The sequence below is a fragment of the Tympanuchus pallidicinctus genome, unplaced genomic scaffold (genome assembly GCF_026119805.1).
Source record: "Tympanuchus pallidicinctus isolate F22 unplaced genomic scaffold, pur_lepc_1.0 scaffold3, whole genome shotgun sequence".
Taxonomy (NCBI): Eukaryota; Metazoa; Chordata; class Aves; order Galliformes; family Phasianidae; genus Tympanuchus; species Tympanuchus pallidicinctus.
Genome location: NW_026294747.1, coordinates 12911945 through 12937468, shown reverse-complemented (window position 1 = coordinate 12937468; position 25524 = coordinate 12911945). Strand labels below are relative to the sequence as shown.

The following is a 25524-nucleotide window of genomic DNA, read 5'->3' as shown; positions in this document are numbered from 1 at the left end:
CCAGGCTGCTGTAAGCTTGGAATTGTTTCAGTTCTTCCATCTTGCGCATCGTAATATACCTTGTGCTAAAATATCAACGTGTAGCAAGGGAGAGCTTTTTTCATGCATCCCATGGGCCAGTCTTAAAGCATTATTATTATTATTATTTTCAGAATGAACATTTGGAATGTTTTAAAGCCACACTACTGTAGCACTTGAATGTTTGGGACTGGCTGCATTGCAAGTCTGTTACATTATTCACATCAGTTAACCTTTCACAGCTTCAAGAGGGTTCGTTTTTCTTTCCCCACTTGTCTTCCAGCAGCAGCGCCCACTGCCATTTGTTATGCTGTTAAAAGCTGCTGTAACTTACCAACAGCGAGCTGCTCATACTTGGCCTCTTTCATGACCTGCACTACTTCTGTCTTGGTCTCCAGACGGGACATCTCCCTGAGGATCTTACAGGCTGCCAGAGCTGAAGCTACACCCTCCTGACCCTGTAGAATTGAAAGAGGTGCAGGAGTAGTCACACACTGAAGGGCATTTATGAAATAGAAAAACTTTACTGAATGTATGTAACAAAATTCATTCGTGTCTCCTTTTGGAAGAATCTTCCTTGAAATACACACTTGAAAGTTTAAATTGTCTATAGAAATTGTAGGTTTGATATGTGAGTTGAAAACCACTTATTGGTATGTCTTGTGCTTCATAAGGCTGGTGACTTCTGGATATGCTTGACCTTAGAGGGGTCTGATTTGGGGTAGCAGTTAAGGACTTGTAGCAGAATGGGTTATGAGAGTAGAGCAAAATGCTCTCACTGCTGAGTTTCCTCCCACATGGCTGTACTGAGACCTTACATAAGGACACATTGGAATTGAGGGGGCACAGCTGGCAGCGGCATGACAGAAGCACACAGCAGGGAATTGTGCCTTCTGATAACAGAGCTCCACAAACACAAGGCACTCCAAGGTGCAGATGTGTCTACATGCACACACAACTCACTGGCTGAAGAGCTGTGCTGCTGTTTGTCTCCTTCTCTGTGACCCCCCCCTCCTGCTCCCCCCCACCAGATGCAGCTAGCTGGATGCTCAGACAGAGCCTCATAGCTGTGTCTGGTCTCTGTAGAGAAAAGGGAGAAGAGATGGAAGATGTAGCATTGCACGAGATGGGCCTCAGCTGTGGAAGAGTGCAAAACAGGAGCCAATTATGCCAGTTTGAAGCTTGGCCCCTGGGACTGTGATGCTCTTGTTCCTTACACAACCAGCAAATAAGCTGGAGATGCTCAACTGTGCACCATCCTCCCTCTAAAGCAAAAGCAGACAATTGACCTATTGAAGAGGGAACAAAATCCGAGGCTCAGTGGTGAGTCATCAGCTGCAAGGAAGACAAGGGGGTCAGCTCTGCAGCTGAAGTTAATCAGCAATGTTTCAGGCTGTACTGATTTACACCTGCTGTTGCTTGCTGCCAGGCCCTTTGGCCCCTGCTGGCATCAGACAATCTGAGATGAAAGGCTCTATAAATATGCACCCAGTATTATAGGAACAAACCTACCTGTCATCTAAGCTTCAAAGCTGAGCAAAAAATCATCTCATATACATGAAATATGACAATATTTCACCTGCAGGAGCCATAGCTTGATGCTTACCATAGCCCAGAAATAGTTTGCCATCTTGTGCCGGTTTTGAAGTACTGCCCATACAAACAAATCCCTCCAAGGCTTTTCACTTTTCTGATTCATATCCAAGGGCCCAGGTAATTGCCTCGAATTCGTTTTATCCTGAAATGTGGTTTTCAGAAATTAGAACTCAGACTCATTCCATGCAAATGACATGATGTAACTAGCCTTTGGCCTTGCCAGCCTCTTCAGTCCTTTTTTTTTTTTTTTCCTTTTTTTTTCCCCCTTTTTTTTCCTTTTCCCTGTAGGTCTGAGAGGTAATTAGTTCATTCTGCACTGAATCAAAGCATTGTTGTGTCCCTGACATAACTCAATATGTGTGAGAACGCTTTGGATGAAACCACGACTCCATTGAGGTCAATGGCAATGCTCTCATTGACTTTATTAAGGCTGGGATTTCTCTGCTGGTGTGTAATATCATACAACACAGACCTATGATTAACTAATCTGAGCTGGCCTACGTTTATATCAGATTCTGCTCAACTGCCACAGAGGCTGTGGTTTCAGAGAAAAGGGAACAAAAAGCATTTTATTTAAACAGGAATAAGTCTCACCAAGGCTCTGTACATGGCAAGAATAGAGCACGTCAATGCCCTCTTTCTAGTCTTTCCTTTGAGTCCTTTAGAAAAAACCCCCTCCCTCATGCAGGGAGTATTTTAAGTAGAACACCACTTATTTCTTTAATGTTTGATAATAACCTCTCTGGAGGAAGTATGGCAACTTAGGTCAAATGCTGAGTTTTATGTAAATTCTAATATTGCCTTTATATCTGTTGTGTTAATTAGAAGCAGACTGTGTGACTGTTTTTGTTTCTGCTAAAAAAAAGCTTCTGTAAGGACGTATGTTTTTATTCATTTATTTTTGAAATCCTTTAAACTATGGGGTTCTACTCAAATTTACATTAATGTTTTGAGTTCTTTCCTACCACCCCTTCTTCCTCCTTTTTTTTTTTTTTTCTAGTCTGTAGTAAGCTAATCAATCTACTAAATTACACTGAAAAGTAGGACTTATAATTTAGCAGCAGCAGCACTGATATCCCACTACAGTGATGTTGCCAGCATTACTCAGATTGGGCTACAGACCTTGCATAGTATATCATGTTGTCCGTTCTGTCTTATATCAACAACTGTTCTTAATTTTTTCTGTGTTAAGTCACTCAATTATAAGATTGTAACAACCTAAAAGGCAACCATCACACACAGCGCATCATTTGAATAGGCAGTGTGCTCCTATGCAGTATTAATCTGAATTGTTAGGTTGCCATTTTCAGAGTTTAGCTTACAAAAACAGTGCAAGCTCAGACAGGGACTGAAAATGGCCAACAGCTTCTTGACTTCTTCCTAGAAACTCTTTTGAGTGTTTATGCTTGAAATTCTGTATGAGAACTGCAGAATACTATTTTGATGTCTAATTACTCCTTAGCAAACCTAAACTTCTTGAATAAAAGAATGAGGAATACATTCTTATATATGTGATGCTAAAAAGATCAATCTGCTCTCCATGTGCAAAGTGCTGGAATGAGGAATGGTCTATGAAAAGTGAAGTATGTGAGTGTGGCACAAACCTTTGCAGTAGACTTGAATTGAACCTTAATTAAAACAATCCATAGCAGAATGGGAGAAAGAGGAATTGTAGCCTGTATTTCATAAATTCCGTTCTTACACTTCTTAATTTTTGAAATTAAAAAGGTCATTTTTAGCTGTAATAATAATGAGCTGGAAAAAGAAATGAGCAACAGAGGTGACTGTACCCATATCTGCCATTTTGTTCCCTGTCCCCTTAATATAAGATCTGGTCAAAATTTTTCAAATTGTAAACTGTACAGGAACAGATAAATAATGGAAAGCTGCAACTCACTGATCTGTTCTTGCCTCCATGTCTGACGTCTTGATAGAAACCTTTACAAGCATCATGGAGAAAATCCTTGAGAACTCTAGAAACTTCACTGAGAGTGAAGAGTGGGGAGATCTCCTTTTGGTGTTGACCAGTGAGCTCTGCCAATGTCAACTTGCTTTCCTCATGTTTCTTCAAGAGAAGTTCATAGAGAAGGCATTTTGGCGAAATGGAGCAGTAGAGTCTCTGCAGACGACTGTATGTCAGGAATTCGGATATGTTGGCCCCGTTGTCAACAAATAACCTTACGAATTCGGGTTTGTCATTGATCAGGGCATCCATCATCACTTCTTCCAGGTCGCAGGACTAGATGGATTGAAGGAAGGAAAAGAGAAGAAAAAACAACGAAGTGGTTTTGGAGGTAATCATTGATGGATGTGGAGGGACATAGAACTTTTTATTAGGATGTGCAAATTTTACTTTCAACCAAGTTAACAGAAGATCCGATGAGATAGAGAGGTAGAACTATGTAGGAAGTGTCTATGTGAGCATTAATCTTAGATTAATGTTATCATCTAGAGGATACCAGAAACACAACCTAAGCAAAGGGTTCTATGGCTGCCTAACCTCTTAGTGAAGAATTCAGGTAATGCTGAAAACTAAAACCTTGTGTCAAGACGTTTGTGTCCCACACCTTTTGGATTACAAAGCAATAGGCCTCAAAGGCAACAAAACTGTGTACCTTCCACTCCACGTCGCCATTGAATATTTCACTTTTAGCTATGTCCACTCTATTCCAGGCCACTGCCAACTTGAGTTCATCCAGATATTCCTGGGCATCCTGACTGTGACTTTTACAAGCTGGAAGAAATAGGGAATGCAAATAAACTCAGTACTTTACACCAGTTACATTTAATTTAATATACCACTGGTAATTTGGTTAATAACATGAACTCTCATTCAGTTATCGCAGGTTTGTGGGTTGCTTAAATAGGAAACCTGCACAGGTATTTTTTCTCTTCACTTAAACAGTAATCTAAAGGCTTATATATATATATATTTTTCCTCAATATTTTCTATGGGTAAGTTATCTATTGAAACATTAAGTTAAAATATCTAGTATTTTAAGAGGAAGCCTGATCTGCAGAAAGTGGCAGGTAGGACTATTGGTTTTTTATCTTGTTTTAATTAGCACATCAAGATTAGAATGTCATTTCTCCATGCAAAAATTAGGCTAGTCTAACACAGATTGAAATGGCTGGCAGAGCAAGTAATCTATTTCAGAAGGTACAGTGAAAGCTCTTTATAGTACCTAGTTGTTTCTGAGGTGATTCTGAGGTGATTTATGTCTGCTTGTGTTTTCTTTTTTCTTGGCTTGTAAGTGAAATAGCTTCCAGCATATTTCTGTTTTTCTATAGTCTTTACTACCAAGAGAAGCAAATGCTGAAATAAGACTGATTTATAACAGTACTATAAAATAGCATGAGATTAAAAAGCAAACGCTAGCTTAATGCGAGGTTCAGGAGCTTTCCTCCTGGTGGAGGTAATTACCTGGTGGTAATTGCCAGTCACTTTCTCTGATGCAACTCTGCATCAGAAATGAAATCTTATCCAGCAGCCAACTGAACTTGCTTAGGACAAAACTAAAATACATTTACGGTACAGAGGAGTCCAGTAATAGAAGTATTTATTATTCTTACCTTTTACTAAAGCTTTTAAAATGACTGTGTCTAGTTCTGAATCGTCTTGCTCAAAGTTGTGCAGAGTTAGAAGATGTTGGTGTGAAATAATGTTCTGAATCTATTGGGAGTTGGAATGGAAATCAGTTAGCATGTTAACCTACTGCTAAATGCTAGTGCTTAAGAGCTCAATGTAGATCACGTGTACAGTTTTCTTCCAAAGAACTTACACTCTAAATGTAAAGCTGACGTTTGCAAGAAGACAAACATTAGTTTCCTATGTAAAAAGATCCTAGGGCACGGAGGGAGTTGCTATCTTTTCCATCATCACATAGCATGCATGGTAGGAAGGACAGAATTTGGATATGCTGAGAACCAGAGCAGTGCTTGAACTGAAAGATCCTAAACTCTCATTGACTCATAGCCACGCTGTAACAAGCACACCACTAATTCTGCTTTACCTCTTCCTTCATTATTATTAACATTTTCTTCTCAGAGTTGTTTATATAAAGCATAGTCTCTAAAGCTTGAGTAAAAATCATATCTAATACTGGTATAAATAGTGCTCTCCTTCTGCCTCTTTATTTGAATTTTGTTTCTCACAGTGCAGCTGCACTGGGGCAGTGTGAACATCTGGCAATGTTGCTTCTTGATGCCCTTCCATCTCCTTGTGGTATAATCTGACAAAGTTCTCCTACTGGAATTAGCATGTGGAACTTTAAAGCTAAGATTTTTAGTGGAGACTGCAAAAAATAAGTAGTGGGTCAGGTTTTGTGAATTTCATTTCTCTTAGGGACAGGCAGTGCTTTTCCCCAGTAGGACAATGTCCAATTGGGTTTTTTGTTTCTAAAATGCATAATGGTTCGAGTCCAGTGTGCCTCAAAATCTCCTCTGTTTTGTCTTTCCTTTTTAAGAACATGTATAACAAACAATAGACAGGATAACTTCTAAACACCCTTTGTTCTCATTAGTTTATTATGCTCACAGTAAATTCCCCACTTAACAGCTGTAGATTGTGAATTAGGTCTCTTCTGTCACAGCTGTACAAGCTCCACAGCTGTGGAGGATAAATAGTGCTTCATGTTCCCCAGAAGGACTGTGGGGTTTTGGGTGCTGGTTGTTACTAGTGGAAATAATTGAGAAAGGATAGAGCCCTTGGTATTCAGCTGAATCACTAGGACAAAGTCATTTATATGATCAACTGAGCTCTTGATTTTAATGCTAGAGAGGTGTTCCGTCATTAACATCAGAGCAATGGAGTAAAAACGTTCAGGCAGTGCCCCCTCAAACCTGTGCTGAATGGGCTACTGAAGCTAGAAACGGTTGGAGAGAGCTTGTGAACATTATGCACATAATGATCAAACACTGCATGCAGTTATCAGACATATGATCTCACTGTTGCTGTCCATTGGAGAATGTCCTTCCACAGGAAGCTTTCTGCAGGGAATTTCTCTTTAAATTGCTTTTCAACAGCTTCTGGCTTGATGAGCTGCGGCTCATCCATGAATGCAGCTAGGATGTCAGCTGTTCCTCCAGACCCTGTTAAGATAAGCCAGGGAGCAGAATTTTCCAAACCGATGCAAATCCTCTGTAGTTTAAAAAGAAAATTATTAGATTTCAAGTATGGAAAGAAAATCTTGCTCAAAGAGAAATCACTTACTGCAAATTAGGAATAAATGCGTATCCAAATCAGAGTTACTCTGGATTTCAGAGTCTTTTATGGACCATCTTTTTATTTTGTAGCAGATTAATCATTATCAGCCCATGACTATGCAAACTTTGCATGACACAGCTGCTGAGTTAAGCAACTGATTTGGACAGGCAGTGCATAAAACCTACCTGTCTATGGCTGCTTTCTTTTTTCCCTCCCCAGCTCTTTTCCTACTGCAATTTGTGCTTATAGTATGGTCAAATACAAGAGTAGCATAAACAGAAATTCCCAACAGGTTTTTATGGTGGCTAAACTTATCTATGTGTTCTGAAAACTGGGAGCTTGTGAGACTACAACGCTGAGCCACAGGAAAAAAAACATACTGAAGCACAACAGCAGCAAGAGCTAAAGGCTGCCAATTCTGTTGTGCAATTTGAAAGAGTCAAGACTGTTGTTGGGAGAGAGGAAAGCAGAGGCTGTGGTAGCATAGTTGCAATAATGACTAATTGCTGCCTGTTACTTCTTACTCTGGAGTTATGCAAGATGATGAAGAAACTCTACATGTTTCAATACCACAAACAGCAAGAGAATCAAAGGCGTTGTTGGTTTATTATTCATTTGTTTTAAAACAACTATTGTAGTCTTTGGTGTGTGTTGTCCAATTTGTCTTTAAAAGGTGGATATTAAATATATATATATATATATATATTTAAATATATATAAATATATATATATATTAAATATATATATATATATATATATATATATATATATATATAAAAGGAAGTGCAATTGGTTATTCTTTCCTAGCACATATGTGAATGTACAGCAGATCCAACCAGTCACCTTTGGTTCTCCAAGTCGCTTTGTTCTCTAGAGCTTTGAAAAGATGTATTGGTTCTGATGTGACTTTTCAATACCCGAGATGTAGAAGATGCTGGCATATTTAGCTTTGAGAATGAAAGCTCAAGAAGCAACATTGCAATTCAACCAGTGAGATTTCTAATACCAGAGCGTGTTTTAATCTATGTGACGAAGATGTGATGAGATGCAGTGACTGGAAACTGTGACTAAAAAACGTCACTGGAAATGAGCTGTTATTCTTAAAGAAGAAATGTGTTACAGAACCTGGTAAACATCGTTTGTAACGTTTAAACAATGGTTAAATGTCTCTTTGGATATTCAGTAGAGTATGCGTCCTCATGCAAGAGTATTATATAAGAAATACAAAGCTGTATGGACATTGGCTGCTACAAAGCAGCAGATTAAAATATTTTAAAAAGAAAAACAGAAGTCAGAGAGTGCCTCCTAGCCAACAAGTTCTGTAAGTTATGGAAGTGCTCAAATAAAATCATAGCTGATTTTTCATTGAAGATGATGTGAATGTCAGCAGGCAGCCATCCAGCCTTCTGTCATACAAAGTGTTTTTTTGCTCAGGGGAAGTAGGGCACTATAATTTGTAAGCTGTATATCTAGCAAACCTGGCCTTGTATCTCTTTGGTGCTCTGTGACAGTGGCAATCATCTCTCTCTTGCTGAACAGCACTGAATTAAGGCTTTTGTATGTCATCTAAGTACTAGTACAGTGCTTCTGTGCTGCTAGATTTGAAGCTAATTTCTGAGAATTTATGATTTTGGGTTTCCCACTGTACTAGCTGGCAAGAAGCCCTAATGATCTGCTGGCACCTGCTCAAAATGAGGTATTTCTCCTAAACAAATACTGTTAAACTTACTATTAACAGAATTCAGTTCTTATGTGGTGTATTGCTCTAAGTTTTGAATTTATGTAAAGTGCCAGTATGTGTATTTACCATCCAACCAAATTTTCCACTGCCTCTTACCTCAAGAGTGCCTGGTCTTCCATTTACCAGTAAGCAGAGCACGGGGATCTCAATGCTTCCTGTTCCTGTGAAATAGGTGATTTAATTTAAAACAAACAAGCAAAGAGCTTTCACAAGACTATTGTGTTTCTGCTGTCCCCTTGAAAAAACTTGTTCTGTTTTGTCATGATTCAGTACGTGCAAAAACTCAAGCCTGCAGACAGACTGCAGGAGAGTGCAGAAGAAAGTGTTGGAGGGGTAATGGTGCTGCCTTAGATTACAAGACAAGGTTAAGTTTTTAGAGAGAGTCAGCTGACATTACTTATATTCAGATGCAGTTAGAATTGATGTCACTTTGTCCCATTTGTTGAGGAATGTTGCCCCATTCCTTTTGTGCATGGAACCTAGCTCCAGCAGGAATCATAGAATCATAGAATGGCCTGGGTTGAAAAGGACCACAGTGACCATCTGGTTTCAACCCCCTGCTATGTGCAGGGTCGCCAACCAGCAGACCAGGCTGCCCAGAGCCACATCCAGCCTGGCCTTGAATGCCTCCAGGGATGGGGCATCCACAGCCTCCTTGGGCAACCTGTTCCAGTGCGTCTCTACTCTGTGTGGAAAAACTTCCTCCTAGTATCTAACTGAAACCTCCCCTGTCTCAGTTTAAAATCATTCCCCCTTGCAGTGGAATTTAGGAGAAACACACAGAGAGGACTAAATACCAAGAGGCAGACTGTGCAGACTAGTTAGGGTGAGATGAGTCAGATGGGTTGATAAGAACCCTACGTTCTTCATTATTCTGCTTAAACAACCTAAAATATCATTTAATACTGCCTAATGTTTTGACTATCAATAACATAATATTACATTTTTAGCAGTGCTGAATTCAAAAGAAATTCCAGTGGAAATATTTGAATTATTGAATTGAATATTTGATTTCTATCATGGCCACAGGGGAAGAAATGACATAGGCCTCCCTGTCCTTACCTATCCTCACAGGTTTCCACTTATTAGTAAATACTGAATTCAGCATTCAAAAAATGACTGTAGAATGGCCTTCAAAAGGTTTTGTTACAACAGTAGCATTGTGAAATGAAAGCCTCTTACAGCTGGAAGATGAGTTCAAACTATTTTTTGATGTTTCCCAAACTGTATATGGATCACCAGTTAGTGCTGGTTGTAACATCTGTAGTGGGTTGCCTACAAAGATAAAATAGAACTGAGCTAGCTGTGCTTGGCATGTAACTTCATTTGTCTTAGTGAACAACGTGGAATTGTTATACCTCCTTAAGGTGTTGTTCTAGGTTGAATAGTGTCCCCTGCGACTACAGGATCCTCAGGAAACACTTGTGGTTTCAAATCTTTTTCACTTCAAGTAGATGTAGATTAAATTTAGCCTTTTTGTGTGTGTGGTGATGGGGAAATTCTAATGTTATACTGGGGAAGGTGGGAAGTTCTTAAGTGCGAAGAATATTCCAAATACTAAAGCTTCCTGCTTAACTAATTGTAGATATTTTTAATAGAGAATTATGCATGATCTTGGAGTGTTTTAGTTTAGTAAAGTCGAAGTTTGCTGAAGTTGAGTATAAATGAACTTCAGTGAATGATACTGGTTTTGTTTATTGAAGATCTCACTGCACTTCCACTGTTCTAGGGAAATATTTGTCAAATGAATCAGCATTTTCTGACAGGAAATTGTTCCACTGAGATTTGTTCAATCAAATTTGGTCTGCAAGTAGAAAGAGGCTACTTTCTAACTGTCAGCACTCATACCTCACCCTACCATTACAGTCCATGTGCGCTCTATCCCATCTGAGTGACCGGATTTGCTTTCTTTGGGTGCATTCACACAGGTACAACTATAGGCTGTGTAATTGAGTATTCCATTGGTGCACAGAAATGTGAATAAGTGATCTTTCTCTTCTGTTTTAGCACTGTAGGTATTATAGAAACAAAGAAAAGGGGAAAGTAATCACCTTAGAACTGAACTGAAGTATTTCCACAGGTAGCAGAAGGAGACCTGTCCCTGTACTCATTTCTCGTTTTAAACAAAGCTCACATAGGTTTAGATGAGCATTGGATATATATTGTTTACCCAGGATAAGATACTGAAAATAATATGGTTTAAAATTTTTCAGGGGGCTTTGATCAGCTCTTTTTGGCCAGAGTGGAAGCAGCTCAAGATCCTGTGTGTGAAAAGGGAGGAAAGTGTACAACAGTGAACATCCATTTCTTAGAGCTGCTGGTTTAGGGCACTTAAAAGAGGGTTTATTTTCCATCTGTTGTCTTTTAAGGCAACTTAGGCTATGCTTTGAAGGTCAGCTTTGAGTTATACTTAGGGAGGTGCAACAAATATCAGGATTTCTGTTTCACAGAGCAGCTTGTTTTTTTTGTTGTTTTTTTTTCTTTCAACCTAAGTAAGCTTAATTCTGCCTCTTGCACAGTGACAACTGTGTTTACTTGTTCTTGCCCATGCAGATGATAAACTGAGAACTTGACTTGCCTTTGATAAAGATAGAACCACGGGTATCCCTTTAACATCACTGTTGCTCAAGCTAGCATGCTTCTCTTGTCTACTTACCACCATATCCAGTACGCTGTTCTGAAATGTGCTTTTCCAAGGTGAGCCGTAGCTTAGTGGTCTCATCTGGATCATCTGGTGTTACATGATCCACCAAAATAAAATGGGAGTGATTGTGGTCCAGTGAATACAGAGGGCCTTGGGCATTATCATCTGATTGGTAGTGTACAAGACTTCCATCCTAGAGGTAAGAGGAGAGATGTTAATGTTCTATACGAAGCACAGCACATGTTTCCATATGTTTTATCTCCATTTTTCATGTTGTCTATGCCTTGCAGTATAGCATCATCTTTCAGTCTTGAATAACATCCATAAAAAGGATGCTGAAGAAGAAAATGCTCCTTCTGAAAGGTGCCAGATTTGATAGAACTGAAAGCTGAAGTTCCTGAAGCTTTTCTCTCAAGCTTTACAAAATATGCTGATATGAATCATCATCTCTGAATCACAGGTATTCATTTTGGTGTTTTGGAAGTGTTAGTTAGGCAGGTGAAAGGGGCCATGAGACTTGATAACTGTGAATGAAGCCTTACTGTCTCAGAGGGCTAAAGTCTCTGCTGGTGCAAGCAGGCTAACTTGCTTGTTTCAGTAGTGTTTTTGCCATGTGCATACCAGTATATAAGTTAGCTTGCTACTCATCCACATCAAATGAAATGCAGCTTGGGTTTAATTGACAAGATTATATGAGATCTAATGGCAATTCATAACTTGGAAGCCTTATTCTAAGAAGTGAGTGCCAGGTAGATTTTAGGAGGTGTAATCTATTTATTTTGGGCAGGAGGTGTCACTGAAATTATTTATTAATGAATTTTTATATTAAATAACTGTCTAGCTAAACCAGAACCTCTGTTTCAGCCTCCTATTGTAAGGATTGCACAAATCATAGACAGCCATCCATGCTTTTTCAAGCTCTCCTTCCATAAATATACCCCTTCTTTTCCACTGCTGCACTTTCATTTGATATATCATTTCTAGCTGCAAGCCAGGCTATGTATGCCTCATTATTTTTCTTTTTCCTCTTCATAACCACTGTTCTGTTGCAAGTCAGCCAGATCAGTGCTGTGGTTTAAAAGCTGCCTTATCTTTCACTTCTTCCCCAGTTTCTGCAGCCTTTGAGTTGATGAGCAAAATACCTGCTTAGCTATTGTGCCTATCTATTGCCTTATTCCTTCTGCTAATTTTGTGTGTACAGATGGTGCCTATCTAGGTATAGCAATGTAATTATGCAAGTTACTTAGTTGTTACTAAGGTGTGGTAAAGAGATTTACATTGTTTTTAAGAGCCAGATATTATGTGGAACCCTTGTGAATCTCAGCTTTTGTTGTAGTCTGATGGAAAAAGCAGGTGCCCAAGCTGAATCCTGGGGGAAATTCAAGCTAGGAGCTGTTCAGGTTCTCCTCCACAACCAAGGCTATGGCTGATGTTGGAGAAGCAGTGAGCTTACTACCAGGAGCTTGTAGCAACTTTACTAATTCATTAAAAATGTGAAGGAATTTGGAGAGCAAGCTCTTATATGCTGCTGATAGAAGGGCTGAGCATACTCCATGCCGTTCTGCAAAGTGGCTTTCTGAAACAAAGCTGTATAAGGTCAAACTGCGGAAGTGAAATATCCTCCAAAGGTCAAAAGAGTTGTAATAAGATGTGTTCCTATGGCTTCTTTCCCTCTCAGCAGCTCTGGGAAGAATCAGAACATTGGAGGCTGTTCCAGAGGAAAAAAAAACAGTAAACTTGCACGTTCTAATGTCACAAGTTTTTCTGGCCGCCTCCTCTCACTCCACATCTCTCATTTGTTGGGGAAAGTTATATTAAAACAGTTCATTTGTCTTTAAATTTTGCTTTGATGGAGGGTGTGCCTGTGTTCTGCTGCCATGTAACTTTAAGCCTGCTCACCAGAGATTCACCCTTAGATTAGGACCGTGAGGTGTACAACTAACTGAAAAAGGCTCTCAGGGATTTCCCTGTATATTCCCTGAAAACCTGGAAGTGATCACTCAAGGATATTTAAAGCATGCCAGTAAAAGAAACAAGGAAGAGATCAATTGATTTCAGGGCTTGCTTTTGTCCTTGCAAGTGTGTGTTGTTAGCTCTACTTTACACAACAAGCTGTTTGTGCTAATAGCAAGTATAAGGTGAACTGGGTTTAGATCGACATCCTTGTCTGTAGTTCTTTTGTTTTAAAGTAACTGACTAAAATCTAGAATGTCTTTGGTAGATGTAGTGCCAGAAGTCAGCGGGTCAAGAATGTTCTACAAGTATTCTTTGACAGAGAACTTGGGCTCTAATCAAGGAGAAAATCTAATTCAGTAAGAGTGCACTTGTTTTGGAGCTGTTGTTTGGGATGGATTGAGATGTCTTGTGATTGCTTAGCCCAGGAGGGAGGTGCAACAGTTGGTTTACTCTTGCTGAAGGAACTTTCCTGAAGAAAATTCCCTACTGCAATGAACCAAATTCTTTCCTCTGAACCACTCAAATAGGTTGATGTCTTCCTACTGGAGAGTCTCATCTGACAGAGCACACAGCTTGGCAAAAGGTGTGGATGGGAGGGAACCCAGTGACAGTAAAATGGCAATACAATCTGGCAGCCTCTCCCTGCTCATAGCTAGTATTTGACTGCTGTCTATCTGATAAAGAACTCGATACAAGTTCAAAGAGCTGTCTTTGTCATTTGCTTATCAGATTCTGCAATAAAATAGTACATACAGATTGCCATTAATTGTCACCACATACCTACATTACTCTTACAACAGTTTGCTTAGGACAGACAGAATACACAGTGACAAGAATGTCATTAATTGTCTTCTCCACTCCCAGGTCAATTCAGCATCAACTTGTCTTGGCATTTGCAATAACTGATGCATAAACTTCCATTGCTTTGACTTGAACTGTAGAGAGCCTAAAATTCATGCAGACTAGACCAAATCCTGCATGTGTAGCATTTGTTAGACACCAATTCAGTGTCTAATTCAGTGTCATGTTTAGGAGAACTTGATATTGAAATATTTATGGTTTCATTTGATACTAAGATATAGGGTACTTCTGAAATAGCTTGGAATTCTGCAGTAGGACAAGGTTAAAAAAAAAAAAAAGTGTTGAAAGTATCCTGTGATGTGTTGTTTTTCCTTAAGTTCCCTTTTACCCAGATACTGAGCTCATGTCCAATACTGTCACCTGCTGGATATTTGAAGAACAGGTGCCAGATATACTCTGCAGGGCACGGAATCATAGGGTTCTAACGACTTTCCTTGCTTTTTGCCTCTGTCTTCCCACATTGAACTCCATTTCTGTTTTTAAGGTAGCTCAATATTCTGTTCTCTACTACTTTAACAGTTTGTAAACTTGGAGATCACTTCTGAACAATCCTGTCTTGCGAGTAGAATAAGGGGAAAAAATACCTTTGTGTTGTCCAGAATTTCTCTGTGCTGAATTTTTCCAAGGGAAGCAATTCCTATGGTGATGACTCTTACTTTGGATGATGTGCTAGCCAAGGCATGATCTCGGACTGCTTGCACCAAGTGCCTTGTTATTCCAACACGTAAAGCGCTGGTAAAAATCCAGGCATCTGAAATTGTTTTTTGAATTGTTAGATAATTTCCTTTTAGTTGAACATTTGTGTGCTTAGTAACATTATTTTAAGTACCAGATTTAAGTATTGTTTAGATAGTCAGGTTACCTGCGGACAAATCATCACAGAATCATAGAATGGCCTGGGTTGAAAAGGACCACAGTGCTCATCCAGTTCCAACCCCTTGCTATGTGCAGGGTCTCCAACCAGCAGACCAGGCTGCCCAGAGCCACATCCAGCCTGGCCTTGAATGCCTCCAGGGATGGGGCATCCACAGCCTCCTTGGGCAACCTGTTCCAGTGCCTCTGCGTGAAAAACTTCCTCCTAGTATCTAACTGAAACCTCCCCTGTCTCAGTTTAAAACCATTCCCCCTTGTCCTATCACTATCCACCCTCATAAACAGTCTTTCCCCCCTCCTGTGGATATACTCCCTTCAAATACTGATAATCTTAATGGACTGTAACATTTAGAATTTAAAAACGTATACTGAATGCAAGGTTTTAATAGAGAAAGTAAGGAATCAGGTGCCCAAGCAGACATGCTTTATATACCATGTGATGCAACCTTGTTGTCTTTGCTGTGCTGTCAACACACCCTTCCCTATTTCTAGACTGGACTCAATGTCTGAAAGCAAGTAGAAACATTACTACACCAGGCAGGCCTGGTTGTTAACAGAACACTTTCAAAAACGTAACACAAAAGACCTGGAAATCTTAAAGCTATCTAATCTTAAGTATGGAAATCAGCTGGATGTAAAAGCAAAGAAAACCGTCTGGAACCAAAGTGCCAAAAAAAAAAAAAAAAAAAAAAAAGGTTTGATAGTTGGCTCTTTCAATACAGAAACCAAAGCTGTTTAAATCTTGTCTGACCCAGTGAGCTGAAACCAAAAGCTGTGAAGCAATCATGCGAGTAGGGCCAGTGACTCTAGAAGATCACTAGATGTGAGAATCCAGCAGGAGTATAAGTTCTTCCTTTAATGCCTAAAGCACTAACCTGTGCTTTGGGCTGCCTTAATGAGTCCTTTTTTTAACGTGTCCCGCAACCAAGGCTTCATCTGGAAAATTTCATCTTCCCCTACTAAAGAGACAACCAAATTGGGAGCCGGTAGCTTCCATTTGTTGAGCATAACTTCAAATATAACTCCAGGGTGAATGGTGCACGGGACCTTAATAAACTTGAGTAGAAACAAAACAAACAAACAAGTAAAAAAAAATAAACCCTGAGTAATAACAGCACAGTACAATACAGTAAATGTGAAGGCAAATGTACCATAACAATTAAATGGTTATTAGTACCCCTTGATTATTTGAGCAAGACCTGACAGAGAAGAAATACTAGAATGAATTTAACAGGCTTCTGTGAAATTCGTAAATAATAAATATTCATAAATAGTTCACAAATAAATTCAAAACAATCTCATTAATCATGTCAGCTCTGTGGGTTTGTTCTGCACTATGAACTCATAAATTGCTCTCTCCTTTAATGCTGCTATTCTTCTTTAATTGCCTTCAGTTTCATGGCAGTTTAGCAAAGCCAAGAAATCTCTTAGGCATTTCTTGTTACTGAGGTAGCTGAAATGTTTGCCTGATTTCATGTCTGTTTTTCAAGTGTCCACATCCTCCTCATTTTCAATTGAGTTTTCTTGGCCTTTATTCAGGTTAGGTTTTCATTTGGCAAAGTAAATGCTGTTTACTGTTGGATTACCAGTGAGCATTGTGCTTAAACTTCACAATGAAATGAAACCTTAAGGCTGTTAAGGTTGAGTTCTGATCCTAGGAATTCCTTGTGCTTGGGAGGGAGCAGATGAAAGAGAGCAGTGAGGAAGAGGATCTGTCTGTGTACAGCTTTCTTTATGTATTAGCAGGAAAGGGAGAGAGAACTTTGAGAGCCTTGAAACAGCTCAGCAGTTTAAATCCATAGTGATTAACTATTTGGAAGAAAGTGATTACAACAGGGAAATAATGGAAAATGAAGGACACGTGATTTTATTTATTTATTCATTTTTAAAGCGGAAAACAGATGAGCAACTGTAACTGTAGCAGGTCTGTGCAGGGCAAGTGATTGATTTCTCTTTGTTAATAGGTGTCATTTAAAATTACAGTGCTGCTTATAAAGGTTTGGTCTCTACTTTGGTTAGAATGTGGTGCCTAGCACTCTAGTACACTCATCTTCAATTTCATAATCTCTATATTAACAGCTGAACAATAGCAATAGTGCCACAAGCTTGAGACTCCTTATTGCTGTACCTTTCCACGTTTCTTCCCAGAAGCTGTGAAGTCAATTTCTCCCATGCAGTATGGCAGTTCTGTTTTGAAAGTTTCTTCTTTGTCGCTGCTGCAGTACTTGGTTTCCATCTTCTACATTCAGTTTCTCAGGTGATCACCAGGCTGTTCACTGAAATGATGGTGAGACTGGAGAAGGAGAAGTGCATTAAACGTGGAGAGGCCACAGAATCCACAAATTTACATCTAATTGAGTTTTTAGCTAAATATTTTTCTGTAGTGTTATGATTGTACAGCCCAGCTAAAACTGCAGATGTTTATGTTGGATGTGTGAGCAGAAGGAGGGAGATTCCATAACGCAGCTTTGTAACTTAGGTTATAGAAAGGTGTGAAAGAATAAAGCAACTGGAGTATCGTTTAGCTGGTAGAAATCTGAATTACGAAGGACAAGATCCCACAGTCTGTCCAAAGCCATGTGGGGTGTTTTAGAGCCCAAGAGATAAACCTAACTCTAAAAGAGAGAAAGAGATACCTTAACCATAACTATTGCAAGCAAAGGCTGAGCTGTGTCAGTGGGTGTCTGAATAATGCTGTCTTTCTGTTGTTCTGCACCATGCTAGCATGATTTTATCCAACACAAATATTAAATAACCAATTGATGGCATTGTCTTCACCTGAAGATCATAGGATCATGGAATGGTTTGAGCTGGGAGGGACCTTTAAGACCATCTGGTTCCAAACCCTGTGATACAGTTAGGGATATCTCCCACTAGACCAGGCTGCTCAAAGCTTCATCCAGCCTGGCCTTGTGAGGGGAGGTTTGCTCTCTATTTTCTCCTGGAATAGGATATTTATTCATAAGCCAAAATATGTAAGACTAGATTTTACTTAACATACTGTTGAAAAAGTGACGTGGTTTTCTTTATATGTGGCTACAGGAATGTTGGCAAGTAATCCATCCTAAAGCAAAGGTCGTACAGTAAGAGCTGCTGTTCTCTTTTACATTACTGGAAGAAGTCTGGTTGCTTTCCAGTTGCACTGGGCTGGTATAACCATAATTTGAAAAGAATATGTACAACTTGTATGCTTTATTTTGTTTCTCTTCAGTGCAAAAACAATGAAAACGAAAGATCTCTGCCCTGTCCCCACATCTCCATACTCAGTACGTTCTCAAAAAATTCCACGTGATAGTGAGCCAGAAATGGTAACCAACCCTGCATTAATCAGACCATCTTCATAAAAATCCTAATTTCCGGGTCAAAAAGGCTTGCAGTGGACTTAAAAGTGGGTTAAGCTAGCAAGTCCCATGTGGTTCCATTAGGATGCTCCAGCAGAGGGAGCAAGCCCTCCAGCTGTTTCCTATGGGGAAAGCTTGTATTTGAACTGCTTTAATAGCGCTGTCTCTTAATTTCTTCTCCTTTACATTTCCCATAAAAATGTTGTTAAGAGTTGCCTTGTTCTCAGATTTTCCTCTGAAAATTTTAAGGACAGTTTTCCTTATAAGCTATTCCACGCTTCCCTTCCTCCCCTTAACTTCAGACTTAGATCAGTGCTTTACTGCTCTTCTTCTCCCTGACAGCTCAGAAGTCACAATTTGAGAGAAGTGTTTATTTATAATTCCAGGATATCAGACTGTGGCAGGTTAGAGTCTTACCTGGAAGACCTTATTTCAGGTAATCAGTAACAGATATTGCCACAAAGCCTACCTGCTTGTTTGAGCACACTTGGCCACAGGAGACGTGGCTTTATCTCTTAAGACCATGGAAGACAGTATTCTAAGGGGAAAAAAAATAGTAAATACAGAGCCATACACAACAGATTTTAGCTATTTTAAAGTATAGAAGTATTACTTCCTGGAACTTGCTGACAAAACGAAGGATTTGATTAGAAAAAGGTACTTAGGGCTGAATTCCCAGGGTACGTTTAGTCACCGTTCATCACTGTTCTATGTAGTATGTGTTTATTTGTAACTGCACACGGGCAATGACCTCAGAATAGACAGCAATATAGTAAGTCATCTGACCATTAATTTGCTCTCATGGAAAGGCCTCAGGTGGTTAATGTTATGTCTAGTTCCAGATCCTAACTTGTAAAATTTGATCATGAGGTTATATTTGACACCTCTTTTGGAACAAAGGCATGGAATTACGAGGCTTGTGCAGGATCTTCTGGTGTTTGGACAATTCATTTTTCCAGTTATTTGTTTTTTAGTTCAGCAACTCTGGCTCTGGATGGTAGCAAAAAATGGTGAAAGAGACAAAAATGGATTAAGGTGCAGAAGTTTTGTTTGTAAGCAAGAAAGCCAGCTGGTATCTGGCACTGCACAGGGCGTGCTTTTCTCTCTCTCTCTTTCGTTTTTTTTTTTTTTTTTTAATTTAGTTTTTAATTGAATAATCTTCAAACCATGATGCTAGAGATTGAGCGTGTATTTTGGTGGAAGCATTATGTCATGTTTCCATCCTGTTCTTGTGTCCAGTCCTTCAGCACCTCTGCCAAGCCGCTGTCTGTGGTGGGATACAGAGCTAAATGGAATTTGATATCTTGTACAGCTGTTCTTGTATTCATAACCTAAGCCAGAAAGACATCCTGCATTAAGAGAAGCAGGAAAGTGGTACTGACAGAACAGCAGAACAAGTCCCCAAGCTGTACAGGATTCTGAATGCTATCCATACAAGAACTTAGTATGGCCCTACATGGAGCTGAGAAATGACACTGGATGAGGTCATGAACTGTTGTTTGGGTGCAGTTTACCAAGTTTCTGCATGCAGCCTTCAGGAACTTTTACAGACGAAGCCAAGAAGCAGAGCCAAGTATCTTTTTGTTTTCAACAAGTTTTGACACATTGACATTTCTATTTTCTTTCTTTTCTACCTGTTGTTTAGCTTCCAAGGAGTAAATACTAGGCTTTTCAGTATGATGCCATATTGTACACGTGTAAATGTTCCGTGTTGTTGCAGTGTTCTAGCTAATCGTACTAATGGAGTAAGGAAATTTTGCTTTGCTATCTGGAAGTGTGGGGGAGAAGACTTCAAAGGCAATTCTATAGATACTGTGCAAGTGAAAGAACCAGGGGTTCCTTAGATTATGAATACTGCAAAATCAGGACATCACCAGCTGCAAAAGATTTGCAGCTGTGATTCCTGAACCTGAAAGCTGATCCACAATAAAAGTTGACTTGCCTTTCCATACATCCGTATCAGCTCTTGCAATGTAATCCCTCACTATGATGGTCAGAACCATAGAATAGTTGTTCAGTACTGCACACCTTCTCACTTTGCACTTCAGTGAAGCTCCACTGTATACCAATTAGTCAGCACACGGACTTCTTTTTTCCCTCATTTTTGAATATATATATATATTCAGAACATAATGTAGCTCTGCCATTTCCTCCTGGATTGTTAAAATTTCTGGTTTTCTGTTGATATTTCCTACTTTAAAATGCAGGCATGTTGCCCAACACCTTCTAACAGGCGAAGTGGCGTTAGGTGTGTATTGGCAAGCTGTGTTACAAGTTTTTTATTCTTTCTCGTGTTGAATTCTGTCTTATTCTGTTTAATTCTGGCTTTCACTTAAGTCTCTCCAGTGGTTTCAAGGGCTGTTCTTTGAGACTTGAGGCTGTACTAGATTGCAAATGTCAGGTCACAGCAATTGGGTCAAATCTTTGAGGTCAAACTCATGACGTTACACTGAAGTCAGCCTAAGTGAGGATGTTGCATCATTGCAACATCACAGAGCGTCGTTTAATTGTAAGGGTCTGGAATATGTCATGCCTTGGGAAAGATTAAGCAGATAGCCACTAAGAGGAGCGTAGTTCAAGTACTTTTGAATGATAGGGAAGGTAAAGAAGGGAGCAAAAAAGAGATAATTATAAGCACAGCTGGGTGAAAAATCAGTGAGCAGTACTTCAGTGTTTTTTCATTCTCTGAATATTTCTTCCTATTGTAAGTTGGTTTTGTTTTGTTTTGTAAAGAAAATTCCATATGTTGCTTTTATTCAAAATTTCATTTCATTTTTTCGTCCTTCATTATTTATAAAAATACCATTGTGTTAAATCTGATAAAAAGATTCTTGAAGACAGGCAGTTGGAAACAGCTAAGGAGTGGAAGAATGCTGTAAGAATCTTGCCTGCTACAATCTGTGAGTTCATATTTTAAATATATCCTCTGTTCATATGTATATATATTGAGCAGTCTTACTTTAATTCTGGCTCAGGCTTAGGTACAGATTTTCTATCTAGGCTGCTGCTGGATATTTAAGTTTGTAGGTCAAGTTCTGTCCTAGATGTTCCCACTGACTGTAAGTACAAAACATCTATGAAAAGAATGTACCTCTAATGACTATCAGATTTGAAATATAACCTAGAAAACTATTTCTAACTAGCAAAGCAAGTTAAGACAATTATGAAAAGACAATTGCCAGTTCCACCTGCAACTGGAAATGTGAGTCAATGTCATTTACGTTCGGGATGGCCTGCTTAAATCATTCTGGGTGTCTGCCAGTCTCATGAATCATTATTTCTTTAACCTCATAAATGGGAGCTGTTAGAATTGTACCATTGTACAGTGAGTGCTTGTAACACTGAAATTTGCATGTCCCTAGCGCTCTTTTGTCCTTCATTCTGGGCAGTAATGTATTCTTATTTAGGCATTCCAGGTTTCTGGGTTGTAGGAAATTAGCAGATAGGTAAAGCATTAAGGGGATAATTGTTGTCATTTCAGGGAATCTCTGTAAGGCAGATCCCTATTGAGATTCTTCCAACGAACATCCATCCCTTTCTGGACTATTCTGTCTCCTGCCCCTGTCTCCTTGTTGGTGCCTCTGCCATGTCTTCTCTCCTGCCAACCTCCTTCTCTCCTGCCACTTCTCTCCACTTCTCCACAGCTTTCCAGAGATTCTTGCTAATCACTGTCACTGCTACTTAGCCCACTCCGAATGTGCAGCTCTTCTTCCTTGTGTGGTAACAAGGGCAGAGGTCACTCACCTCCCAGTGGGTGATGAGAATGCCGGTCTCTGTCATCATTCCATTTCAGTGCTTTTTAGACATTAATCAGTGTTCTGGATTGTGTTCATAATGTGAACAGAGGTCAAAACTGAGCCTTTCAAACATATCTTGTGAAAATGGACCTGGTCGAGGCATAACTTGACCTCAGTTAATGGCTTCAAGTGTAATGGTTGATTAAGAGAATAGGTGTTTGGTATTCATATGCTCTCAAACCTCACAGTAGTAAGAATTCTGCTTCATACCAGTAAGCTGATCAGCAGACTGAGACACACCCTGATTTAATCACTATTTGATTCTTCCACCCATGTAAGGAGTCCATTTGAATATGCAGGTGAAATGATTAAATATAGTAATAATGTTGATTTAATATCAGCAGTACTGAGCCAGTCACAAAGCCTGCCCTCTTTTACTTCATTGCCAGATGGAGCAAATCCATTAGTTCTTGGTTTATATATTTTAGAGGATGTTTTCATGTGGAGGAAAGAAAATTGCACTAATTACCCATGCAGGTAATTGGCACAGGATGAGATGGCAATCCCAATGAAAACTCTTAGTCAGAAAAACAGACTGCTCACAGAAACAATGCAAGTGAAAATAAGGGAGAAACTGCGATGAGCAGAGATGAACGCATTGAACTTCACTTGAGCAGGAGCATTCAGCTTTGAATGATCCCATTGGGATACAGCTGATTTAGCTGTAGGAAAGAACCTAAGGTTTTCAAGCAAACCAAGCAATGCTGTTCTTGCAAGAGGGAGAAATGTCATATAGAACAATATCAGCAAGAGGGCCTGTGAGAAACGTGAAGTCGCTCAATGGTGCATCATGACAGCTTCAACTGCAATATTCTGTGTGGTTTGGGGTGCTAGGTTTCAAGAGTATTATGGACTAACTGGAAAAGGTTTCAGCACGAACAACAAGGATAGATGGAGATGGGGAAAAAAAAAAAAAGAGAAAGTTTGAGCAAGTTAGAGTTGTGTGACCAATAGGATACTGTATAGGAGACTATAGTGGAGAAATAGGGAAAGTGTAACAGCCTACCACTGCAAAAAGTTTATGGGAACGATGTGTTGTTTGTACAACTGTAGCTAGGATTGCAAGTGAGGCTGAAGGGAAGAATGGTAACATGGCTGTCCAAGGATAGTTGCTATATTTACAGAAACATTTATTTGGAAAGGATGAAAAGAGTTCTGCCAGTGGTTCTGGAGCTAGTAAAGCCACAGTCCTTAACTGAGATATCTCTATTTCATATCTCAAAGAACTTAACCTTAACCTGCATGTCACTGCAACTCTAAGAGCTGCACATGTAACTGCAGGTCTGATCATCGAGATGTATTTATGCTTATGTAACTTTAATAACTGAGATGTTCCTATTGACTTCAGTGCAAGTATTCACTCAAGGAAAAATTGCATCAGTGAGCTTACTGGGTCAAGGCCAGAAGAATATTAATACAATTATTTGTTTCCAGTGGTAGCCATATTTCTATTTTGAACCGAAACATAATAAATATGCTGAACAAAGTAGAAATCGAGGGTGAGTGCAGTGGAGATGGGGATGCTGGAGAAGACATCAATTGAATATCAGAGGAAAAAAATAGATAATAAATGTAAGTATATAAAGTCTGAGATCTTTTTAGAGGATTTTTTAGGGAAAATGAATGCATGTATATGTGAGAGACTTTTTTGTGTACATGCATATACATATTAGCTAGCTTATATTTACATTACAGCTTTAGAAAATGTTTCCTGGGAATTAGCCCTTCAAATTCTGGTAACAATGCAGGAAGTGTTTCTGAATCACAGCCTATAAAATAGAATCATCTACAATTATTGCCAAAGAATTGCTAAATCGTTAAGACCTAGGAATGGTCCTTCTTGTGCACTGGAGCTGGGCCAGACAACCTCCAGTGGTTCATTCCAACCATTCTGTGAAATATACCAGCAAAAACTGTGACCAGCTGTCCAGTAGATGGGCCACACACACAGAAAATAATCAACAAGTTTCTCCATAGTTTTGGCTAGAACAGAGATAAAGAGCCAGTAGTGGGGGTTGACAGCAACTTTGCAATCAGTTCATTAGTTGTAGATTTTGAGCTCTTAGACACAGGACCAGACCAGAGGTAACAACAGAAGCAAGGAACTTAAAATCATGTGAAGAAGTGAAGTACAGAAGTGGCCTAGTAAAATGTGAGTTTAGGTTGGTTTTTCAGATATATTTATATGAACTGGCTCCATTAGGAGGTTTCAGAAAGATCGGTGTTAGTTTCCTTACTTGAAAGTCAGTTGCATAAAGAGTGTTATAACTCCTAACTATTCCTTATTGCACATGTACATTGTTAATCAGAAGAAAATATCTCAGGAAGAAAAAAATATTTTAAAAATCAACAGAATCAAACTATGGAGAGAGATTTGGGAGGGCAGCCTTGTTAAAACAATGCTTATGTGGGTTCAGTAACATCTGCGAGAGTATACCTCTCAAGCCTATTCCTTCTTGTAACTACCAAAACACAAGGATGTGAGGCAAATCAAATATTTGCACGAGTTTTCTCATTGGTTTCTTGTTTCTTGGAATGTGACTTGTGCTTTGGGCAGGGTTAGTACCAAGCCTTTTAACAAATGAATGTGCAAAATGCAAATGCAAATACAGGTGTTTTGTCCTTTCTGTTTCTCTCTTTATATACTTAACACAGCGAAGAGCACCAGAGGCTATTTGAATAATGTACTCTTAGTGAGTTTGCAGGAGTTTGCATGCAGGTGCATTCAGCCAGTGAATTTCATAGAAGTGGATTTATCCTGGGGACCAACCTGAGAGGGTGGAGAGGTAATAAAAGGGAAATGAAGACATCGGGGAAATAAATAAGGGAAGGATCAGATGGAGTTGATTAGAAAGAACACACATCAGTACTGCTCAGTTAAAATAAAGCAATGGGTTGTCCTTACATAGTACATTGTATATGGCTTCACATCCTCCTGGCCCTTCATTGCACTGTTCCCACAGCATGGCACACCACTTTGAAGCTGTGCCAGCAGCTCTTTGTGTGGGCAGGGCTCACTCAAAAAGAATTCATTTTTACCAGGTCGTTTTTCTGCAAAATCCATTCACTAATGTGGAATACAACATGACATGCAGGCTCCTGAAAACATGTATTGTGAAACCACAGCCATAGTTAATGCTGGCAGAAACTGTAAGAATATGAGAACGTATCCAATTCAAAACAAATGCATCCGGAAGGGCAATATTCAGATAAGTCAGGCATAACAATGTCTGTAAAACTTAGCTGAAGCTGGCTTGTACTTGAACACATGACAAAGGGCTACTATTGAGAGCTAACAACACTACTGTACTATTGAAAGCAGAAGGACTACAAAATAAAAGGGTCACCACCCGGGAACCGGAAAGGCTTGCTGTCTACTGTGGCTTTGCTCACATCAACAGCTGCTTTTCATTCCTTACATCTTCAGTACACTGAACTAGCAGAATTTACAAAAATTCACAGACCTCTTTCTCTCAACGCCAACACCTGAG

At 39.4% G+C, this 25524-nt stretch overlaps 2 protein-coding genes across 2 annotated transcripts in view; both read right to left on the bottom strand.

The window, feature by feature from the left end:
- The window catches only part of TRPM5 (transient receptor potential cation channel subfamily M member 5), a 29891-nt gene extending 19459 nt beyond the window's left edge, over nt 1-10432 (bottom strand). The window contains exons 1-7 of the mRNA XM_052695804.1: nt 10420-10432; nt 6563-6825; nt 5188-5287; nt 4230-4348; nt 3512-3853; nt 1625-1756; nt 353-476 (exon numbers count right to left, since the gene is read on the bottom strand). Coding sequence (XP_052551764.1) covers nt 353-476; nt 1625-1756; nt 3512-3853; nt 4230-4348; nt 5188-5287; nt 6563-6825; nt 10420-10432 — 1093 coding nt within the window. The remainder of the gene's footprint in view (nt 1-352; nt 477-1624; nt 1757-3511; nt 3854-4229; nt 4349-5187; nt 5288-6562; nt 6826-10419) is intronic.
- Nucleotides 10433-10814: 382 nt separating this feature from the next.
- Nucleotides 10815-17271, bottom strand: LOC128086834 (transient receptor potential cation channel subfamily M member 5-like). Its single transcript, XM_052695803.1, has 5 exons — nt 17024-17271; nt 15771-15951; nt 14607-14773; nt 11218-11398; nt 10815-10822 (listed from the first exon to the last, which is right to left on the bottom strand). Exons 1-5 carry the CDS (start codon nt 17129-17131, stop codon nt 10815-10817), a joined length of 645 nt encoding a protein of 214 aa, XP_052551763.1. The 5' UTR covers nt 17132-17271.
- Between the last annotated feature and the right edge of the window lie 8253 nt (nt 17272-25524).

Bases quoted from the DNA above. Each gene is read 5' to 3' on its own strand.
- LOC128086834 (XM_052695803.1), bottom strand. From the start codon at position 17,131: ATGGAAACCAAGTACTGCAGCAGCGACAAAGAAGAAACTTTCAAAACA. The intron at 14,774-15,770 runs GTTAGTGCTTTA...AAACAATTTCAG, and splicing joins TAAGGCAGCCCAAAGCACAG to ATGCCTGGATTTTTACCAGC. The intron at 11,399-14,606 runs GTATTTTTTCCC...TCTTACCTCTAG, and splicing joins AAATTCTGGACAACACAAAG to GATGGAAGTCTTGTACACTA.